The sequence below is a fragment of the Varanus komodoensis genome, unplaced genomic scaffold, assembly GCF_004798865.1.
Source record: "Varanus komodoensis strain SLA01 unplaced genomic scaffold, ASM479886v1 scaffold67, whole genome shotgun sequence".
NCBI classification, from domain to species: Eukaryota; Metazoa; Chordata; class Lepidosauria; order Squamata; family Varanidae; genus Varanus; species Varanus komodoensis.
In genome coordinates this window covers 1498737-1516073 of record NW_025336308.1, presented here as the reverse complement: position 1 = coordinate 1516073, position 17337 = coordinate 1498737, and the positions used below count along the sequence as shown (strand labels likewise).

The following is a 17337-nucleotide window of genomic DNA, read 5'->3' as shown; positions in this document are numbered from 1 at the left end:
CCTTCCCTTCCCTTCCCTTCCCTTCCCTTCCCTTCCCTCCCCTCCCCACAGCAGGCGGCTGGGAGCAATGCAGGAACGTCACCGTGAGCCCGCGGTCCCGCTATTACCTGAACTGCTCCATCGAATCCCACCATGCCAATTACACCTGGCGCCGCGAGGGGCGAAGTCTCACGCACTGCAGCTCTGCCCATCAGCACTGCCTATACTTCATAGACAGCATGGCGGAAGGACTTTATGGGACCTACTCCTGCGTTTCCCAGGAGGGCTGGTTCAAGCAGACGCTCGCGACAGAATGTCTGCAGAAGCCGGAGGCATCCATGAAGCTCAAGGTCTCGGCTCCAACGTGCTGGGCCCCCGCACAGTCCTTCTCCTTCTGGCTAGGATTGCTGCATATGGCAGTGATCTTCTTGATGCTCCAGTAGGAACGGCTGACCTTCTGACTGCCCGCCAACACCCATGGGCGACACACTGGGCCACCCCGTGTGGCCTCCGAATCCGCCTGCTCTTTGCTCTCCGTCTCCCGTTTAGATCTAGCCCTTTGCCCTGCTTGGGGCCGCCCTCACCGCCTGGGCCAGGGGCGCCCCGGGGATTCGCAGTCCGTAGCAGCTTGGAGGCAAAGAGTGGTTGGCTCTTGTGTACGACGAGCCACAATAGCCAAGTGCAAGGACTCGTCTGGCACCATCGAAGTCGTGGTCTCCCAGAGCAGAAATGGAAGCCTCTGCCACGGGGGTGTTCATCCCCTCCCAACCCACGGGCTGAGTCCCACTTCACAGAAGCTCTTGAGGGCCATCTCTTGGTGGCGGATTGGCCTGAGGGCGAGCGGGGGGTGGCCAAGCATGTCAGCTTATTGTAGCTGCAAGCTCAGGAGTGCGTTTCGACTTTTTAAGAAGCTGCACACAAGGCAGGAAACCGAAGCACAACCCGCTGTTCATCGGGTCGCCGTGAGTTGGAGAGGGACTTGGTGGCACGTGAGAGTGGTGGCCAGTGCACGGGTGCCTGAAACTGGGACCTCCAGTGGGTTGACTGGGCTCCCGGGCCGGGGGCCGTGCACCACTGATTAAAGCAACAAGCCAAAGGGATGGTTGGAACGGGTCTTTCCCAGGCTTCAGCGAGATTCAGGCATTCAGGTTCTAGGACCCAACGGAGCTCTCTCAACCGATGTTGTTCAGAAATGGCGGTCCAGAAGAGGTGGGAGTCAAGGTCCAGAGCAGCAAATGGCAATCAGAGAGAAAACAGCGTGTTCAAAATCAGGCAGTGGTCAAGATCCAGGGCAGTCCACGTACTAGCTAGAAAGTTGCTCAGGGTAGAGGGCACGTGTCAAGGTGAGGGCTTCGGGTTGTCCACTTCGGTGCAGCCTTTACCACGCATGGTTTGTTTATTTCACTAGAATTCAGATCATCTACTGACATGTCTTACATTTGCACAGCAATGGATCACTTGGATTCTCTGAGCACTTGAAGCCTAATCTGGGTTATGTGATCCCAATGCGATCCCCAAACTCTTCAGAATCAACTTGCATCTCATGGGATTGGATTAAGATTGGCCCAGCCTGGCACTTGCAAGAATCTGTGCTAGAACTCAGGTGATCCATTGGAGGACTGGTCTACCCTGTCCGTTCACAGACCAGTCTTATTCTGCTCTTCTCTAAATGATGAATGTGGGGCTGTGTTACCCTCGTTACTTTGGTTGACAGCACAGCTTCCTGCACTCATGTCTGTATCGTGATGGGAGGAGGGGAAGTTCTCCACATGAGTGGAGCTCAGCTCTCCAGACATCCTTCCTTTGTCTTATTCAGTGGCTGAAGGATATTTATTTCTTGAATATTAAAAATAGCTTCCCTGGCCCCTGCACAAGGGCACTCAGGAAAAATAGGTGGGCACACCTTCCAAGGAATAAAATGGTAATGTAAAAGACAGATGCTGAAAGGAAGAAGCAAAACCAGCAAAACATTAGGTCATGTGATTACATATTAAGCACTGTTCCAAGCCTTTCAAACACAAAATTCTTTGTACCGAAGCCAGTAAAGGTGGCTAAAGTGAACTAGAAAGAGAGATCAAAGAGTGTTCACAGCTTGTCGTTCTGCACCTGTTTGCGTATGTGCGGTGGCACTTCTGCAACACATGCTCTGAATGCAAAAGGTTCTGTGTTTGATCCAGGACCTGATACTTTGATCAAGCATTTCCAAGTTGGACTTCTGTCTGAAATCCTGAAGAATTTGCTGCCAGGATAAAAATACGGAGTTAGATGGACCACTGGATCCATTTGCAAGAAGGCAACTTCTTCTGTTTCCTAAGATGCTTTTCTTCAGTGGTCTGTTAGGCTGGCTGGGGATGTCGTCGCTTCCTGGAGCTGGCCAAATGTCCCATCTTAAGGTCGCCTGAGGTGAGCAGGGGAAGCGAGTGGCATCCAGTGTTATTGGGAACAAGGCAGCAAGAAATAGCACCTTGGATAGCTCCGAGTGGAACCACCTGACCTGAACTTTGTCCTACTACAGCCTTCCCCGACCTTGCGCCTTCAGACATGTTTGGCCTGCGACACCCAGGATCCCCAGTCCATGGCCCTGCTGGATGGGAATTCTGGGAGTTGCAGTCCAGGTGCCTGCCTCTGAAGGCCACCAGGTTGGGGAAGACTGTCCTGCTAGAGGAGGCTAGGAGGATGTTGTCTCAGAGGAAAGCTAAAGCCAGCTGAAGGCTTGCACAAGCCGACCGGTCGGTCTCCTTGGGTCCTGCCTCGAGGAGCTGACCGGGCTGTTCAAGGTGGACTGTTAGAGGTGCTCAGCCCATCTTGCAGCCCGAGACGAAATTCGCGAGACTGACACTCTGCTGATAGCTCTTCCTCTGAGCCAGGGATCCGTGGAGTGGCAGCCTTGTTCCCCCAGGGCTCGGAGGCCCTCTTCCCACCCATTTAAAAATCTGTGAAAAGGACAGACGATTGCATGACCAAACCAGAAGAGCGAGAGAGAGAAGACGAGAGAACCTTATACGGATGCTGTCTTAGGCACCGACAGGCTTCCTTATCGGGCAGTTTCGTGATCATGGGGCTATGATGTCGGAGGCCTTTTCAGCTAAAAGCAGAGTCAAGAAACTTGATTTGGAGCACTAAATAGTGAGGACTCGCACGCACACAGCTGTTGACAAAGGCTGTGTTACAACGGCGAGCCCTGGCTGCCAGCTTCACCGAGCAAGCGGCTACGTCGGCACGGACCGTGTTTCTCACGAACGGAAAAACCGGACCCAGAGGAGCATCCGTGCAGCTCATGCTTCTCCATGCACAGTTTGCGCTACGTGATTCTGACGTGCTTTGCAGATGATGGCTAGTAGAGCGTACCCTGGCTGTCCTTCCTCCCTCTGTGTAGTGTTTCCGTCCCTTATCAGGGCTGCCTGAGAATAAACTGTGAAATTGAATTTTTGGCCAGTGAAAGGGCTCTCTGTGTACTTTTTGGCCTTCTCTCATTTTCGCGATGGTCTCCCTTCTTATTTTTGTAATGTCATTAATGTAATGTCTGTATTCATGAAGCAATGTATATTATTCTTTATTGTGGCTGATTGAACTATAAATATGATTTTTTTAAATAAAAAGTCAAACTAGCTCTCAGGTGACGTTTCTTTACTCTCCTTCTCTCCAGCACTCGGGTGTCCAAGGGATGCAACACAACTGATGACCCAGAATGGTTGGCATGCTGGCCTTTTTTCCATCTAAATGTGCACAGGATTGCAACTGGAAAGCATTTTTATTCCGCTGTGGTTTAGACACAAAGGCTATCAAACAGCTCCCAAAGATTAAGGAAAAAGTCCCATTCTGCTGGCATAGGATCCTAAAACAGGAACAAAAAGATACGTTTTCATTGATTGTAATCTGCTTAGAGGGCTCTTGGGCTGATTTAGCAAAAAATACATTTAATAGATAAATAAATAGGGAATGGGGAGAGGGGTCACAGACAGCACATTATATCTGGAGCCAAGAGGTTTGGAATAAGGGATGGAGCAGGTGAGTCCCTCCAGATGCTGCTGAACGGTGCCTCCTGTCAACCCCGTCCTGCGTGGCCAATGGTGAGGCTTGGTGGAATGGCGGTCAAACAAAACTGGGAGGAAGACATCTTGGCCATTGCTTGCTCAAAACACAAGGCAAGGAGCCCAGATGGCAGCACGCCTGCTTGCACCGGCTGTCGGGGAAGAGTTCACGGCCAGCGAGCTTCCACCACGCTCAGCAGCTGTTTTTGAGTCCCCCGTACTGTTCCCTCGGAAGTTCCTTCTACTTGAGAACCCACTCAGGAAAATTCGGCCTATCGATGCTTGTCTCTTGTACATGTGACCTGCTCTTGGCTATGCTCTCTCTGAAAAGCCGAAATAGAATGATATAAAAACACACAACATCTCTCCCATCCACCACGCACACACACACACACTCTTCCCCCCCCCCCTTAATCCCAGGGCCCTCCCCACTTTTGATAGTCTGCAAACAGGGTAGGAAAAATGGGAGAGAAACATCTCAGCTCTGCGCCAAGATACCTTTTTGCTTTTTCAAAACCTGAAGGCTCAAGAAGGGCGTGAAATACACCTGAGTAGTTCCAATGCTCCAGTCCACCCACTAATATTGGATCGATGTGGCTTGTTTCCACCGCTGAGGGCAGGCAGGCTGTGCCCCTTGTGTCCTGTTTCGTGCCACACCCACACGTAGCTTTCATTTCTGTTCCAGGCCCAAGCTGTTCCCTTGTTTGGACACAAGTCACACAAAGTCATGCTGTTTTGTCCCTGGCATTTATTTATTTTGCATTTTCAGTTTCTGTTACTATTGTCATGAGCTACTCAAACATTGACAGGCTAAAATAGAATCAGAGGTTGCTCAGCGCTGCTGCTTGGGCCAAGCACCCGGAGGAAAACGTATTTTAGGCACTTCTCTCCACTGAGCGAATTCTGGGTGGACCACAGAAAAGGGCCCATTTGGAAAGGGGCGCGTACTGGGCCCAGCTGGTGCTGAACGGCGGCTCTTGTCCGGGCACGAAGAGGGTGTGCCGTTGAGTGGAAGGGGCGCAGGGCCTGGGACCCAGAGCAAGGTCCGGCTCCGTCGAAGGCACAAGATCAGGTTCGGCCCCATGAAATGTCACTCCCCATATGAGGTCAGAGCGGGACCAGGTGGACCTTCTGGCTCTTTCCTCCCCTTTTGGGGATGTTCAGATGCACCCTTTGAATGGCAGCAGGATGTCCCGTCACTTCGGATATCCTGCAGGCCTAAGTCAGAAGAGGAAATGGAGAAAAATAGCTGCTGTGATCCCACTTCAGCCGCGGAAGGAAAGCCATTACCTGTCACATCTGCTAAGGAGTCTCGGGGGAGGCCTTTGGGATTGACTGCCGTGTGCAGGATGAGCTGGTTCTCAAAATACGTTGGATCTCTGGAGTCCCAGTGGCCTAAAGTTGGAATAATGGGAGGATTGTCCTGAAACTCACTTGGCCATGCCCCCTTCCCACTGAGCATCAAGTTTTGGGGAGTTTCCTGGCTTCTGTGCAGTATTTCCCTGTCCTACCATGCTAAAGGTCAACTCCTAAAGCTTAGTTGTTGACAGTGAATGCTCTAACTTGGAATAGGCTGGTGGTGCCAACGAAGGGCCAAGTGCTGTTTTAGGCTGCATTCATCCGAGTACATCACTTCCCAATTCCACGGTTCTAGTTCCCCTTCACTCAGCGCCACAGGGACCTCATCTGCAGTGCTGTGCCTGGTTCTCCCTCAAAGAAAGACACAGATATGTTGGAGAGGGTACAGAGGAGGGTGACAAGGACGGTCCAGGGACTGGAAGCAAAGCCCCGTGAGGAGAGACGGAAAGAACTGGGCATGTTTCGCCTCAAGAAGAGGGGAGACAGGAGAGCACTCTTCAAGTACCTGAAAGGCTGTCTTCTCGATCACCGCAGGGTGCAGGACGCGGAATAATAGGCACAAGCTACAGGAACCCAGATCCAGCCTAGATATCAGGAAAAAGTCCTGACTTTTAGAGTGGAACAACGATGGAGCCAATGCGCCTAGGAGGCTGTGGGCTCTCCTGCTCTAGAGGAATCCAAGCTGCAACTGGACGGCCATCTGAGACGATGGCTTAACCTGGAGCCCCGCACCGAGCAGGGGGTGGACCTGATGGCCTTCGGGCTCCTTCCAGCTCTGCTCTTCTATGACTGTTGGTATTTGAGCCTTTATCACTGAGGGAGATGCAGCCCCGAGAGTTTCTCTGAATTGAATTTGGCCCTCAGACCGAAAGTAGTCCCGCACCTCTTGTTCCACCCGACAGTAGTGTGGGACCACTGTGACATTTTGAGCCCACCGGAGTTTCCAGACAAACTTCAAAAACAAGCCCCCAAGGCAATGAGATGACTAGACTTTCTGTACCCTCTGGTTTCCGTGGTTGCAATCCAGCACAAGTGCCCCCCTCTCCAGCATAATTAAAAAACGACTTTGTGGGGAATTGCCAGAGGAGGTGCCATGAGCTTTGACACCCCGTCATTTCCAGAGCACCTTCTAAATCTTTATGTGTGTTTGAAGATCTGTGGGGAAAGAGTGCGCACGGCACTGCCGGTCCTCCCCGCACCGAGGCGAGGCGCTCTTGTTTTCGTTTTTGACGGAAAGCAGAAAGAGCTTTGGAGGGCACATTGCAAACGTGGTTCTTGATTGTGTGGGAAGGGTATCCATGCGTCTCTTCTGCTCTTACCTTGACCCTCCATGGAACCCTGAAGATAAGAGCATTGCAGGCCAGCCGGTCCAGGCCAAAGGCCCATCCCTTTTCCCACGGAGAGCTGGCCTTGCTTCTCCGTCTCTCCCTCATCCTTCCAGGAGGCCTCCTCACTCATACACCAAAGCTCAGGGGGAGGAAGACCGGAAGTCTCCCAACCAGGGCCGAAGACCAACGGCTTCCTTCTTCAGCGTCCGGTGCAGGAAATTCCACGCCCCTCGTCTCAAGCGGGATCCCCTTCTTCCTCATCCTCGTGAGGAACTTGTCAACAGAAGCTCTCCTGACGTATCAAGTCCTATGTCCTCCTCACAGTCTGCGGGGGTCCAAGGGGAGGTGTGCTTGGGCGCACGCCCCACCATCGGCAGCTCCTCCAGCTGAACAACCCACAGCGTTAGTGGCAATAGCCTCCCATTTCTCAGAAGGCAAGCACATTTCTCTGCCAACCACGAACCACGAACCACATCCTCCCGACAGCTCATTGCCCCCGTCTCACCTGCTCTGGATCGCTGCTTACAGAAGGCCATTTCGTCGTTCACTCTCGCTTTCACTCCTTCCCCCAGGCGTTCGCGTTGCTTTGGGGAAACCCCAGTGGTCAGAAAGTGTGTAGATCAAGGGAGAGTGTCAAGGCACCTTGACCGGCACCAACGACGCACCCCAGGCTGCACTCTTGCACGGGGCCCCCCGTCGCTGGCCAACCATCCAGGAGCTTTCGGATCCTCATGGCGTTTATCTCGGTTGTCCAGGCATCCACTTCCGTTTCACCTCATGGGCACTCCAGGCCGGAGGCCTCCTCTCCCCAGAGGGGCCATTCCTTCATGCAGGACACCCACAAGGGTCATTTTTCCACAGTGGACACAGGTATCCGGCTTGCCATGGCTTGTGTGGGGCTTGTTTGAAGGCCAGGCATGCTCCAGTAACCCTGAAATGAGCAATGGGTTACGGGAGGGCTGTCTGGGCATTACGAGCCCCTCTGGCCACGGCAGGGCAGTCCCTCGTGGAAGTCTCCATGATGGAACTACCCCCACAGGTAAAGTAAGCAAACCAGCTCTCTCGCTCCTGGGTAATCGTCGGTGGAATCCAGACCCGGAGGGCTCTGTGGGCGGCAAGTCCCTGCTTGCATAGTGAGACGGTGACAACCCGGTTGCAGTTCCTGGGAGTAATGCAAGAAGAATCCAGAGCAGGTGATGCTGAATTCCTGGGTTCAAAGCCAAGGGTCAGGCTGCCAGCAGGAAGACAGCTGGCAAAACAAAGAATAGAAATAGAAATGCAAGCACTGTTTGCATCATCCCTTTCCAGATTTTCAGAAACCAAGCCGTTCTGACGTGCAGGAAACAGGAATGTCACTCCCAGAGAAAACGCAGTGCCTCCTCCCGCGTCTGAAGGCACGCGTGCCGCACCCTCGTCCACAGGAAGGTGACCCGCCTGAGGTTGCATGAAACGCTGTCGGCCGGGACCGGAGAAGAACGGGGTGGTGCAAAGTCAGTCATGCCAAGTCAGAGCTGACTCCCCATCCGGGCGACAGGTGCCAAGAGGGCCCTTCCCACTGATCGCCGTGCCGGCAGCAGCTGCTGTGTGTTGCGGGTCGCATTTATTGGGCCGCGGTTGTGAGTCAGCGGATGCTCATTGCTCTTTCTCATGCTATCTGGGAATCGTGATGACTGCACCTCTATCCTGCCTTTTCCCCTCTAGTGGCTTCCTTAGCTCCGTTTCAGCCCCCCAGCAACGGCCCTGTGAGGTAGGTCGGGCTGAGCGTCTGTGCGTGGCGCAGAGCCTCACGGGGATTCTCGTGGCTGAGTGGGGCTGGATGCTGGATCCTCCAGGCCTCCAGTGGCCACCTCTGGAGGGCCGCCAGTTCCCCCATTCGTCCTGAGCGTTTGTTTGGCCAGGTTGCCCTCTGTGGGCCTCTCACTCCGGCTCATTCCTTTCCCCCCAGTCTCTGGCTCCACCCCACGTGCCTGCCCATGGTTGGTGACAGAGAACTGGGCACCGCAAGTGACCAGGCCAGAGAGTTCGAGGGCCCTTTTGCTCCTTGAAGGCCAGCACAAAATGGTGCCTCTTCCTAGGCTGTTCCAGATTCCGTCCCGACCGGCACTGCCTCTTCCTGGGACACAGCAAAGGAGCCACCTCTTCTATTACGTCCAAAGGCAGCAGACTGGCCGGCTGTCCCCTCGCCGCCCCCCAGCCTCTGCCGCCCGAGGCAGTTCGGGCTGGCTCGCTCCTCTGGGCCTTGCTCTATCCGTCCACACACGATCCGATCCGGCGAGGAGGAATCATCCGTTCCCCCAGCTCCTTGCTCGTGCTGCCACGGGCCTGGCAGGGGGCACTGAACCCGGGATGCCTCATCCCGGAAATGACTACTTCTTCTCCTTTCAGGGCTCGGGTTCACCCCCATCCATCCTTGGAACAGAATGCCTCGCTCTCGGGGAAGACGTCAGCACCTGCGACGCAGCCAGAGTGTGCAGCCAGAACCCTTCCCAGTCCGAGATCACAACTCTGACCTCCGAAGGTTGTGTCCAGCGGGGCCTGGCAGCCACCAGAACAGGTGCAGCGGGTGGCTCTCCAACTCCCTGCAGCCCCGTGAGCCCTCTCCCCCAGATCGTTGCTGCAGAGGGTGAGGGAACCCACCAGGGGGGAGTGGTGGCGCATGGGTGCAGGGAGAGGAGAGACAGAGCGAACCGCTCGCGTAATGTCGGATGGAACCTTTATTTTTGCTAAAAGGCATTTGTTACTGCTCTTTTCGGGATTCGTCACCTGCTATATGAACGGCTACCTAGGAATACCTTCTGCACACAATTCAGAGAGAAGAAATTGTCCCAGGGCTGAAAATGGTCTTGATTAACTTAACAGTAATTTCTCGGCCAGGATGTCAAAATAGCTGCCAATACAAAAGACATGAGCGATCAAAGAATCGGTGTTTAGATTGGCTTCAATTCAACTGAAGTGTTGTGTGTTAGGCATTATTGATGTGTAAGAGGCTAGGCATGTTTTGTAAAGGTGCGTTTTGATGTCAAGAAAGAAGGGACGGGCAAGTTAAACAAGTGCAGAATTCCCCACGAAGAGGAAATTTGCATCTGATTACACTGAAAAAGCGAGAGTTACAAAATTTTTCAATTTCTTCCCATTTCACTGGAGTATACAACCGAATGGCACACACAGGCAACACACCCTGATGTTTTGGACTGCAGTGCCCATCATCCTGACATTGGCTGGGCTGTGTCAGAAAATCCCGGAATTTCAATTCATGAGGAGGAAATAAAACTCGGGTTCGTGGGAAAGATCAAGCGTCCAGACCATCTGTGGCTTTATTGTTTGGCCCAGGTTCCTGCGGTAGACTCATGATAATGCATTTCCGGGCAGGCAGAGGTAAACTCGCTGCAAGGTTTCAATACAACTACAGGGTATTTTATACCCTCCTGGTCACGTACAGGTACAGGGCAATTGATGACAGAATGCAGACATTACAATAAGATTCTGAGGTCATCACATACAGAGCAGATAAAGGAAGATCAGCTGAGTGCGGAGGGGAAAAGGGAGCCGGATCGTGGCCCTCAGTGTAAACTGCTCAAAGGCTGTTGGTTGCAAGGGGGATTTAAAATACAGCGAATGAAGGATGCGCATCCAACCGATCCAGTGGGGAGGAGGCCCCGGTTCTCTCCGCTCCCCTCTCCCAGGATCCATCCATGCAATTCTGGGAAGGGGCTCGTCCTCCATTTCAGCTTTCTCCAGCTCTGGCTTCCTTACCCTTCCTCCACAAACAATTCAGAGCTGAACAGCATTCCCTGGTTGGCAATCTGATGCTAAAAGGAAGCCGATCAGGCTGCCAAGTTGAGTGAATATGACAGCACATTCCCCCAATTGCTTCCGGTTCATCTTGAAAAGATTGCAGTCATTCCTCATTAGTGGAAACGAATGGAGGGTTTCTGGCTGGCAGATGCCTGAATGAAACACAGGGAAAGGGAGCTGGCACAGCGCAGTGGCTGGAGCGAAGCTCATGGGATCCAGGTTGCAGTCCTCACTCAGGGCCAGACACTGACTCATTAACCTACCTTGCAGGGTTGTTGTGATGATGCAATGTAGTGGGCAGCTGGTGGGCCACTGTGTGAGCAGGAGGATGGACTAGATGACCTTGGTCCGACCCAGCAGGGGCCTTCATGCTTGCATGTGCTGCTTATGCCATGTATCCATGACCGCGGATGCTGCCAAGTATTGGCCTCCCAGGGGGAGAAAAAAGCAGGGGGTTAATGTGAACATGCAACTATTTTAAAAAGGAACAAGGAAGAGAGAATACTTCAGATGTAAGGTTGCATTGTGTAGTTGATGCATCTCAGGATAAGTTGGAAGTTCCGGCCGGGTCACTGAGAATGTTGCTTTTGCTTTCACTTTTATAACAGGTCTGCCTGTTTCAGTTCACTTTGGAGGTTTTTCTTTTTTAATCTCAAGTTCTTTTTGTCCTGACCAGGGAGAGCTTTGCTAATTTTGGAAATCCTTATCGAAACCCAAGCGAGACAAAATCCCTGGCCACAGGAGTCCGGTCTGACTGGAGAAAAGCACATGCTGGCTGTGGGAGTTGGTCTTGTGATAGTCATGTTAAGCGGGTCTGGATGAGGCCTGAGCGGGAACCCCCTGAGCCTGTGCGACGGCTGTGTGGAATCTCATTTCTTTTTCATCTTGTCAAGCAAGGGTAGAAATAAGCCGAATGGATGGAGGAGAGCGGGGGAGGCATATAACAAAGGATCGCTCGTGTGGGGCAGCAGCCCCCAACCTGGAGCCCTGCTGATGTTGAGACTCCAGCTCCCGCCAGCCCCAGCCAGCAAGGAGGGGGTGCTGGGAGCTGTAGTTCAGGATGGGGCTGCATCCCCCAACTTGGTACCTGTCAGCTGTTTCGGGCTGCAGCTCCCGGTATTGCTGGCTGTTGCCCCTGCCAGCTGGCTACAGTGGGAGCTGAAGTCCGTACTGTCTGGAGGGCATCAGCCTGTAGAGCAGCTGGTGCATGTCCATGAGAAATACAGGTAAAGCAGGTACCCTGTGAAAGATCTTGCTTTCTTTTTTTAAAATTTTATTTTCCTAACTTAAACCAAGTACAAAAGGAAGTATCCATAAAATCAAGTAAACTAGAATAAACTTGCCAAGGGACTTTAAACCAGTATAATCAACACTGCTGCCTTTGGTGAACGCTCCGCCCTGTCTAACGTTAGGGCCGGCCCTGGGCACGGAGATTGCGACGAGAACGCAACGGCAAGGAGGGGGTGCTGAAGCGAGCGACCACCTGGGGAAGGGAATTCGGCTGGCCGGGGGTGGAAAAGGGAGCGAGAAAGGGTGGAGAGGAAGCGAATAGCCTCTCAGCTTTCCCCGCTTTGTGGGCGGATCGATTCGGGGCTGCATTTCATGGAATTTCTCACGGACGGACGGAGAGTTTATCCAACGTGTCCTCGGGGTCGAGGCTCATCCATTAGCCAGCTTTCTTGGGAGTGGCTTCATTGGTGGTGCTGCAAATGGCAATGACAGGCCAGGGACCTTCTGCATCCTCCCCCAAATCCCAGATGTGGCCCCATTATGGGAGGCGTGGTTGGGAGGGTGAGACGTTGGAGAACATCTGGGGAACATTCTGCAAATGCCCTTCCTTTCCCAAGGAGGTGAGAAAAGGGACACTCACAGTTACTCAGCCGAATTTTCTCATGTGATTTCATGAGAAGAAACTCAGAGAAAACCCCACTGTTTTACGTGGGTTTGCGATTGCAGCAGGGAAGTGGGTGTGAAATTGGAAGTTGACCAAAGAGATAGGAATGCCTATATTTAATTCGGAATTCCAACTGGAAAGTGTGATCCGGGAGGCATTGCCATGGGTTCTGTGTTTCCAGGTTGATGGCGGGAACCCATCTTTGCGTGTCCTGTGGAGGTACGTGGGAGGAGGAACTCTTGGGTCGACTGAAGATGGTGGGTGGCTGCTACCACCTAGTGGTATGCTTGAGAAAAATAAGGCCAGAAATTTGCTGCAAGAAATCTAGACGTGCAGTAGCAGGAAGGGAGAATCTTCTCCGCATTTAAATTTCGTGCATAATTTAAGGGTTTGTTTGTTTAGTTGCAAAGTCGTGCCCAATCCATCACAACTCCATGGACAACATTCCTCCAGGCCTTCCTGTCTTCCACCATCCCCTGGAATCCACTTAAGCCCACACCAACTGCTTCCGTGACTCCATCCAGCCACCTCATCCTCTGCTGTCCCCTTCTCCTTTTGCCATCTATTGTTCCCAGCATCAGGCTCTTCTCCAGGGAGTCCTTCCTTCTTATTAGGTGGCCAAAGTATTTGAGTTTCATCTTCAGCATCTGGCCTTCTAAAGAGCAGTCAGGGCTGATCTCCTCTAGGACTGACCGGTTTGATCACCTTGCGGTCCAAGGGACTCGCAGGCGTCTTCTCCAGCACCACAATGCAAAGGCCTCAGTTCTTTGGCACTCAGCCTTCCTTATGGTCCAGCTTCCACAGCCATACATTGCAACTGGGAAAACCATAGTCTTGCGTATGCACACTTTTGTTGGCAGGGTGATGTCTCTGCTTTTTAGTACGCTGTCTAGATTTGCCATAGCTTTCCTCCCCAGGAGCAAGCGTCTTTTAATTTCTTGGCTGCAGTCCCCGTCTGCAGTGATCTTGGAGCCCAGGAAAATAAAATCTGTCACTACCTCCATTTCTTCCCCATCTATTTGCTGGGAAGTGAGAGGACCAGATATCTCCTAATCTGAATATTTCAATTATTATTATGATTACTATTATTATTGGTATTACTACTAATACTAATTACTACTATTATTGGCTCCTGAGCAGGATAAAATACACTGGACACCCCATGGCAGTTCTGTTCTGTGCTTGGGTAGCTTTTCTGCATGACACTTCACTTCCCTAGCATTTGTTATTACAAATCCATACTAAGGTCCATCTTTTGCCCCCGCAGTCCTCTTTAGCAAGACTGTACTCTGAGCCTCCTTCTCTCTCATCTGACCAATGAGGCTTGTTTTGTTTAATGAACAAGGATTCAGCGATTGTGCTTATCTGCCGGTTGCGAAAAGATCGCTGCCTTATGAGTTGTGTCGAACAAACATCCCTTCACATATCGGCTCCATCAGTTCCTCCTTATCCCTCCAGCTAGTTGCCAAGTTTAAGGCTTTTTTAACCTTGTTTTGGAACAGAGAATTTCTTTGCTTTCTGGATGCTTATCACAGATTCCTCAATGCAGCAAAGACTTGCTGGATTCCTCACTGTACCACCAGCTTCCCCTGGGTGGAATAAATTTTCTGGTTTGCCCAGGGGTCCTGGGTGTTCTTTCAATAAAACCGCCGAGGTTCAAGGTGAAAGCGGTCTTTCCTGACTGAGCCTGGTTATCCTTGCTGCGGCTGCCATCGAGGCTTCCCAACAGCACCTGTGGATTGGAGATAAATTGTGTGTGTATATATACATAATTGTATATATACATTATATATACATAAATTGTGTGTGTGTAAATATATACATATATATGTATATATATTTTAAATTATTATTCTAATGTGCATATTTTAATTTATGTGGTTTTAATTTATTGTTGTAAGCCGCCCCGAGGCTTCGGCGAATGGGACGGCATAAAAATGTTTTAATAAATAAATAAATAATAAAATAAATCCAATGCAAAATAGGAATGAAATAATGCAGAGCACAGTGGCCTTAGCATCAGCGACGGCAGAAAAATAGCACCTTCAGAACACAATCATGGTGCGTAAAATTATTAATGTGTGGCAGGGGACGGATAGGCCCATGACACATTTCTCTGCATTTTTGGAAGAAGTGAGCAAACAAGATGTGATGTACTGGAGAAAGAGCAACACTTTCCCCCCCGTGGGTCTTGTCAACAGCGTCTTCAAAGCAACTCGCTCCTTTTTCATTTTAATTCATAGGGTGGATGAACTTGTTTTTACAGATCATTAATTCTGTTTTGTGGTTTGGGAAACATGTTTGTGCTTTTGTAATTTTCTTTTAAACTTTAAGGGCAAGTATAGTTCAAAGGGGAAGGAAGGGAGGCTGATAAACTGGCCCGAATGTTTCTGGATAACCTTCAGGCTTATGGGAACAGCCTTACCTGCGTGACCGTCAGATGCTCCCTCCATTTGGAGAAGAGTCTTGCTCCCAGATCGGCTGAACTGTTTTCCTTCCCTCCCTCCCATCTTTCTCTCTCTTTCTCTCTCTCTCTCATTCTGTGGCAATGTTCCCCCAGACTCATCTCTATATGCCTACCTTGGCCGTCACCAGAAAGTTAAGGCACATGTGTTCTTTGGAAAATACTCAGCCCGGTGGATTCCATGTGATTTCACACAGCTTCTGGAAAGGTGAACCTTCCCTTCTTGTAGGGAAAGAGGTCCGACCTTTAGTGAATTACCAGGCAACTGGAGAAGCCGCTGGCCCAACCTGTATTTTTTCTGCAGGGAAGGTGGGTGCTCATGGCTGCAGAGGACTGATATCCTGACCTTGTTCTCCTGCAAGCGACCCAAGGCAGCTTACGCAGCTCAGTGGCATTGGGTTTTTATCTGCACAACATTTCTCAGTCATGACTGCATGCTTGGAGCGGGGCGAGGTCTGAATGGCAGTTCCACAAATTAAAATGCACTCCTTGGTTATTTCCCCTGAATGTTCTTTAGAAGGACAGACAGTGAAGCCGCATAATGAGAGGGAAGGACTCACTGGAGAAGATCCTGATGCTGGGAACGATGGAAGGCAAAGGGAGAAGGGGGCAGCAGAGGATGAGGGGGCTGGATATTGTTACTCATGCAGGGAACTGGGAAGGGTTCAGGGAACAGCTGAAAGTAGCTTTGTTATGAGGTGGCAATTTGAACCCGGGTCTCCAACTCCCATCCTCTATCTGCAGAATGTACACCACAATGATCAATCCAAAGAGAATCCATGTTTTTCAAGGGAATCCTTGATTTGCCATGGTGGAGGGTGTTTATTCCTATTCCTATTCTGCATTATTTAGAGGTCAGCCTCCACATTTGTGTGTAGTACTTAAATCTCCAGGTGAGAACCTTGATGCCTCCTGAATCTAGTACAAGACTAAAGACCCTCGAGGCCAACACTTTAACCACTCCTCTTCTTGGCTTCTTGCAATTCTGTGTGCTCCCTAAGGGCCTGGAATGTTCAGCCTGCACCTTCGACCCCTTTTGTGCAGCAATCCGTCCTGCTTCCTCGATTTATAGACTTCCAAGTTCATTTGCAGGATCAACAGCAGGACCCTCCCTTGCTCCAGAAAGGGCACTTTCCCCCGTGCCCTCACTGCCAGATTTGGAGGCGCAGCAGCAAAAAGCAGCGATCCGGGAGCTTGATTGGGCTCCAGAACAAGATGCAGACTCCCTGTGAGTTTGCCAGCTGCAGGCAGGCAGGTTCCTATGTCGGCAGGGAGCAGAAAGGATGCGGGCTTAGAAGCATCAGCAGCCGACCTGGATTTGGCGGCGGGATGCATGCCAGCTTGGGGAAGGATGGTAGTTTAATAGATATACCTGCGGCCGGGAGCCCTGTGGTGCGTCTCTCTGATGAAATCTTCTTCATAAGCCCCAGTCCTCTGCGAAGCTGCTGGAAGGGAGACCTGGGTCGCTGCGGTCGCCTCTCTTTGCGGGGTGGGCGCTGGTGTGGGATGCAGAGGTCGTGTCTCTGTTAGCGTGTGGACTGCTGTGCTTTCTGTGGGACCAGGTTTCCCAGCAGGGAATGTGGTGCTGACCCCAAGGGGTGGGGGGAGATGTAAGTGCGGGGGGGGGGACGGCTTGCCATGGAGAAAGAGCACGGGGGAAAGGGGCTCCCCGTGGGCAGATTCGTTCCCTAGAAGGCTGCTCTGGCTGAAGAGCGAGGCAGAGAACCAGACGGGGAGGCAGGGGACAGGTCCAGGAACGGTGCCGCCCGATCAGGAAGAGGCAGGTGCCGGTGGGCGGAGAGAAATGCACCTTGCGACTGAAGCGCAGGTGTGGCAGCCAATGGGAGGCGTGCAGCCAGCCACGGGGCTGAGGGGGCAGGATGGAGGCCACCGTGGCAGCGAAGCCACCTGCCTGCCGGTGGGGTGCCTCGTGGTGCAGAGGCCCAGGCTCTGGCATCACACGGGACGGCTTCTCCCGGCGGCCAAACCCCCTCGGCACCACCGCCACCACCACCGCCGCCACGGCTGCGCTCGCATTGCATGCTCATCCCAGCTTCTTCCTCTTGTGAGAAACCCAGGCTGGCTTTCACAGTCTGCTCTTTTCTCAGAACAACAACCCTGCAAGGTGGGTCCGGTGACGATGCCTGGCCCAGTGTCACCCAGTGAGTGGGGACTCAAACCCATGTCGGCCAGATCCCCCATCCAACACTGTCACCCTCACACCACACAATCGCACAAAAAACAGGCTATGCCAAGAAACCTATGATATATCAGTCTGAATGAAAATGCATTTCTCCCTCTCCCTCCCTCCCTTTCTCTCTCCTGTTTATATCAGAGTATAACCCCAACGAAATGCAAAATTGCAAATACTTCGGTGTTATGGTACTGATGGCTGATATGCAGATTTTAAAAAGCAGCTGAGTTTTAGTTTCACAGTTCCCTTTTGGGAGGTGCTGGTGGAACAAGGATATTTGTAATCACATACCC

The 17337-nt window shown here is 51.9% G+C and overlaps 1 protein-coding gene across 3 annotated transcripts in view; it reads left to right on the top strand.

Annotated features, from left to right (window-relative positions):
- SEMA7A (semaphorin 7A (John Milton Hagen blood group)) overlaps positions 1–3589 on the top strand; it is an 18445-nt gene extending 14856 nt beyond the window's left edge. For 2 of the 3 annotated variants that reach the window (XM_044450641.1, XM_044450643.1), the window contains exon 14: positions 52–3589. In XM_044450641.1, the coding sequence (XP_044306576.1) occupies positions 52–422 (371 nt within the window). In that variant the 3' untranslated portion in view covers positions 423–3589. The remainder of the gene's footprint in view (positions 1–51) is intronic. The other variant, XM_044450642.1, reaches the window with a different exon arrangement.
- Positions 3590–17337: the final 13748 nt, after the last annotated feature.